At 53.1% G+C, this 5,402-nt stretch overlaps 1 protein-coding gene across 1 annotated transcript in view; it reads right to left on the bottom strand.

Annotated features, from left to right (window-relative positions):
• Positions 1-2,091: 2,091 nt before the first annotated feature.
• The window catches only part of PRMT7 (protein arginine methyltransferase 7), a 45,369-nt gene continuing 42,058 nt past the window's right edge, over positions 2,092-5,402 (bottom strand). The window contains exons 15-17 of the mRNA XM_021716892.1: positions 3,911-4,071; positions 2,554-2,650; positions 2,092-2,296 (exon numbers count right to left, since the gene is read on the bottom strand). Of these exons, the coding sequence (XP_021572567.1) occupies positions 2,126-2,296; positions 2,554-2,650; positions 3,911-4,071 (429 nt within the window). The 3' untranslated portion in view covers positions 2,092-2,125. The remainder of the gene's footprint in view (positions 2,297-2,553; positions 2,651-3,910; positions 4,072-5,402) is intronic.

Raw genomic sequence — 5,402 nt, 5'->3', positions numbered from 1 at the left:
GCGGCCTTAGGCAAGTCATACTGCCCTGTGCCTCGGTCACTTTCTGTCATCACAAGGTCACCTCTGCCTAGCCAGGCATCCAGAGCAGGAACACTCTGCATCCAGCTCCCCTCATGGCCCCCTCAGTGCCAAAGCTGCGACCACCCGCCACGCGTTTTACAGTGGCATGCCTGTGGACTCCCGGGGCTTGTGGACAAATCAGGCTCTCCACTTGATTTTTTTTAAAAAAGAAACACTGCCAGGATCTCTGATTCTGGGGCACCTAAGTCCCGGGAGACGTGGACACGGATCACCGAAATCCCACAGGCTCAAGGGAAGCTGCGAGGCAGCGGGGTCAGCTTTGGAAGGAAATGTTCATTTTCATTTTTCCAAAACTACCTTAAGTTTTAAGTATGAATATTAATCTTGATGCTTTTTAACTATTGTATTAACTTGCTGAGATTTAGAAATACTGTTATAAAAAAGAAAAAAAAACTTTTTTAATTTCTGTATTTTTTTCTGTATTGAATCCTTATGGGACATTAGGGGTTTTATATGGTAAGCACACCTATGGTTTTGGTAAAAACATTATCAAATATATATCCAGACAATTCTTCCCTAGAAGAAAACAACCTTTACACCTGATAAAATATTTTGAAAAGAGAGGTGTTTTTTTCCTTTACTGGTGCTGAAAGGAAGGATGGATAATGAGGAGAAAATAAAACTGTGAGGCTCAAGGCTGGTGTTCTCCACTTATTTGAGCGACAAGCTGGGGCTGAGCCCTGCTCTGACTCTAGACCCCCGGGCTGGGCAACGTGGGGCAAGCCGTGGGGGACTGCTGGACGGGAGGGCAGCCTTTCCTGCCTCCACCTAGAGGATGGGCACAGCCTGTCTGCCCTGAAATGCTCAGATGCCAGGCCATTGGGTTGTCTTATCTGGAGTCTCCTGTTTCCTCTGAGAATTGGGATGCAAACCACAAAAGGGCATCTTGAGTGTGTAGGAAAACAAGGCCGTGGTCACCTCAGGATTCTGTGGCCAACCCTGGTAAAGGGAGGCTGAGCTGGGCGGCCCTGCACCCTACTCCATCTGCCCCAGAGATTTATGAGAGGGCAAGAGGGGCCTTCTGATACCAAGGGGGCAAACAGGAAAGGGTTGTCCCCAGGCTCTTTTTTTTTTTGAGACAGAGTCTCACTCTGTCACCCAGGTTGGAGTACAGTGGCATGCTCACGGTCACCCTAGCATCAACCTGTTGGGCTCAAGCGATCACTCCACCTTAGCCTTCCAAGTAGCAGGAACTACAGGTGAGTGCTACCATGCCCAGCTAATTTTTTGATAGATTGTAGAGACAAGGTCTCACCAAGTTGCCCAGGCTGGTCTCGAAGCCCTGGCTCAGACAATCCTCTTGCCTTGGCCTCCCAAAGTGCTGGGATTACAGGCTTGAGCCCCCACGCCCGGCCCAGGCTCTCCTTCTTGATAGCTGGTTTCCTGGAACTGCTCTGGGACAGCTGCTTCCTGTCTTCTCAAGAGCAGTCTGGTGTCCAGGTCTCAGGTCTTGGCAGGCCATCTGCTAGTGCTTCACTGACACAGCCTATGAATGTGGCCTGGAAGTTACCCAGAGGGTGAAAAGGCCAGGACCCTGTCCTCTCAGCTCCAACCCTGCCAGGGTCCTCAGACACAACTCAGGTTTCCACTCCCTGGAAAGCTCTAATTGGAGGCAGGTGAGCAGGAACCTGGAGATTCCCAGACAGTGGGACAGGCAGGATGAGCTCAGCCATTGGTACTGCCTGCTAAGAGAGCAGCGTGGCAGCCTCACCTGCCAGCCCCAGCAAGACCCCTGTACCTTCCCTTCTAGGTAGGGCAGGGGACTTCACTTCATTGGAGCTTTCTGAGCATCTCAGAAGCACCAGCAGGGTGGTCACCCTGGCCCCTCCAGGGTTCCAAATTCAGGTGCCAGCTCATGCTGCCTGGCACACCTGGAACAGGGAGCCAGCAGTGCAAAGATGCTAAAACAGAGGCAGTCCGTCCCAGGCCCTGATTCTGAGCAGGTCCCCAGAAGCAGAGGAGTACCTTCAGCCCTCCTTCCCCAGAAAGTCACAAACCATGCAGAACCCACAGCCCTCAGGACACTTTATTTCTCAAGGGATAGTCATTCTGGGGTGTCTGCGAGCCGGAACTCCATGGTGATGTCTCCGGTGTGGGGGTGAAACTCCACAGCATAGGTGACTGTCTGCAGGCCCCCTAGTGGCACCCTGGGATCCAGCACAGTGCTAAAGAAGTACACGGCCTGCTTGCAGTGGGGGTTCCAGCAGCAGTCCCCCTGCAGGGGGGGCAGCAGGAAGACAGTGAGGGCTCCTGGCACCTGAGCCTCCTTCCTGGCCAGCCTCCAGCCCAGATGGCTGGCTGCAGGGAGAAGATGCTCAGGGGCAAGTGACTCAGGACCACTAAGGGATTATCATCAGCCTAAAGTACTTAGGACAGGAATACCCAGGGCACAGGGGTTGGTGTGGCCTCTTCAAGTGGCACCTGTTTCCCCAGGGTCAGCACAGGCTCTGGGCCTGGTGCATGCAGCATTACCTTGTCGTCTGCAGGTTCCAGGAGGCCAGTGCTGACTGTGCTGTCTGGGGTCAAGTGGTATTCCATCCACAGAACAGCCCCGTGGCTCCTCCCAGGCCTGGGAGTACAGGGACAAAAAGAAATTGTCGCACAAGAGACAAGTGGGCATAGCCATGGTTTCTTCCTGCCTTCTAGAAGGTGCTGGTCTTCTCACTTCCTCCCTCCCCAGTCAGAAGATCCTGTACACCACCTAACTAAACCAGGTACACAGAGCTGGGCATGGTGGCTCATGCCTGTAATTCTAGCACTTTGGGAGGCAGAGGTGAGAGGACTGCCTGAGCCCATGGGTTCAATATCAGGGTGGGTAACCTGACGAGACCTCGTCTCTACAATAAATTAAAAAAAAAAAAATCTGGGAACGGTGGCTCATACCTGTAATCCCAGTACTTTGGGAAGCTGAGGCGAAAGGATTGCCTGAGCCTGTGGGTTCGAGACCAGCCTGGGCAACACGGTGCGACCTCGCCTCCACAACAAATCAAAAAATTAGCTGGGCGTGGATGCACACACCTGTGGTTCCAGCAACTTGGAAGGCTGAGGTGGAAAAACTGCCTGAGCCCAGCAGGTCAAGGCTCCAGAGACCATGAGCATGCTACTACACTCCAGCCTGGGAAACAGAAACTCAGACTCAAAAAATAAAAATATACATACATGCTACAATAAAATAAATAAACATCAAAAAGAAAAGGCCGAGCAAGAACAGTCACAGCTCAGAGCCCTCTCTGATCCCACAGCCTGGCCGAGCACTCCAAGCAGCAATGGGCAGGGCCAGGGCAGCTGTAGGAGGACCAGCTTCCCCAGCTGAGGTCCAGGAGGCTCAGAACACAGCCTGGTACCCAAAGCTGAAAGGTACCCTGCAGCACCAGCTCCAGCAATGGTGTCTGCCCTGCCTGTGCTGCTGTACCTTGCTAGGAGGTTGCTCCTCAGGGAAGAAGCAACTCCTCTCTGTGAGGGGATCAGGGGCTGCATGCAGTCTGACCGAGCCTCAAAGTGAGCAGCCCTCACCAGTTCCCCACCTGCGATAATTTCCAGGAGAGTTCAGGAAAATGGCCCCATGCATAACCATAGAAACCAAGTTCAATTTCTCTGAGCTATGACCCAACAGGGAAGCCTCAGATGTGGAGGTAGGAGCCTTAAAGTCCCCTCTGGCTCCCCTCTTCACGCACACACCTCCAGACTGAGAGCTGCTCTGACAAGGAAGAGCAAGAATGAGGCAACCCACGCTTGTCAGAGTCTCCCAGACAGCTGTGCTTGGCCACATGGGCACCAACTCCTAGAAGGCATTCCTTTGCCCCCACGCCCTCCTGGAGCCTGCACTCACCTCCTCAGCTCCATGGAGCCCTCAGCATGCAAGGACTGCTGAGGGACTGGCTGCCGAAAGTCAAAGGTCAGGATCTTCTGGGGCGTGGAGAGGCTGCGGCAAGGATACTCCCACAGTGGGTGGGGCTCAGCCTCCCTGCTCTCCCTGAAGTCCAGGGCATGCTGGGAAGAGAAGGGGCCTTAGGGGTCTGTGGAGACAGAGCCTGCAGCCACAGGAAAGGGGCACTTCCAAGGCCTGGGCAGCCCAGGGTTAACAGCAGTCACACGGGGCAGCATGTTCTCACAGAAAGACTCTGTGTATGGGATCAGACCAGCCGGCTTCTCCCTTCCTGCTGGCTCACCTGCCAGCTCCTTAGACGTCACTTCACCTCTCTAAGCCTTACTTTCTTTCCTTTAAAATGGGATGACACTGCCTCTCCCTCGAGCTTTCTGAGGACCAAGCATATACATCATTGGTGAGAGTCCCCGGTGCCTGGACACTCACTGACCACGACAGCTGTAAGGCACCTGGCAGGAGGCTCCCTGGCTACAGGGGGACAAACACATGAACAAGTAATCTCAGTGCCTAGGAAAAGCACTGGCATTCAGGTGGGCATGGTCTGGGGCAGGACAGAAGTGGGACAGGGAAGGCTGCCTGGAGAAGGGAGCACCAGACTCTGATGGTCAAACAGAAGCCAGCAGGAGAAGAGCCGAGGGGAGGCAGTGCAGACAAGAGTTAAACTAGGGAGCGGGGCGGGGGGCAAGGCCAGATTTAAGATCTCCAAGTCCACTTGGGTTGTGTGTGGAGAAGAAACCTGGAATGAAGGGTTACTGGGAACATGATGACCAACTGCTAGTACAGGGAAGACTCACCACCAGGGAGGACGCCCAGGAGCCTGAGCCTGGCTGGTCAGTATGAAGTGACACCAGGTCTAAAACAGGGAGCACTGAAAGGGGCCGGGCTGGAGGTAGGAGAAGGGCAGGTAGATTTGAAAAGTATAAAAGTCAAAATGCCTGATGACACCCATGGACCAGACTGGCAGAACCATATCAGCAACAGAGGGGACGGGGCAGATAGAAAGGGAAGGGTCAAAACCCAGGAAATGAGGGAGCCCCAGAATACATGACACCTCAGGAGATAGGATGGGTTAGCCCAGGAAGGAGACTGAGGAATGGCCAGAGAGCTGAAGGATCCAGAGTGCAGGGTATCAGCACAAAGGAGATTTCTAGAAGCATGGAGCCGTCAGTGGCCTGCTGTGGAGGCGCAGGTAAGAGGAAAATATTCATGGGGTTTATTTACTTTAAAAAATGTTTACACAAGAAATCCACTTTAACTGTAGAAAACTGTGAACAGAAAAATGAGCAAAAAGAGGAAAAAAGTACGTACTTCCTGATCCACAGCTACCACTATGTATTCACTACCACTCCCCTTCCCTAGTGCTATACGAATTTTCTTTTCTTTTTTTTTGAGTTGGAGTCTCACTCTGTCGCCCAGACTGGAGTGCAGTGGCTGC

Source organism: Carlito syrichta, unplaced genomic scaffold (assembly GCF_000164805.1).
Source record: "Carlito syrichta isolate Samal-C Ts95f unplaced genomic scaffold, Tarsius_syrichta-2.0.1 Scaffold106348, whole genome shotgun sequence".
Classification (NCBI taxonomy): Eukaryota; Metazoa; Chordata; class Mammalia; order Primates; family Tarsiidae; genus Carlito; species Carlito syrichta.
Note: the sequence above shows the minus strand (reverse complement) of the source record. Positions and strands in the feature narration are given on the sequence as shown.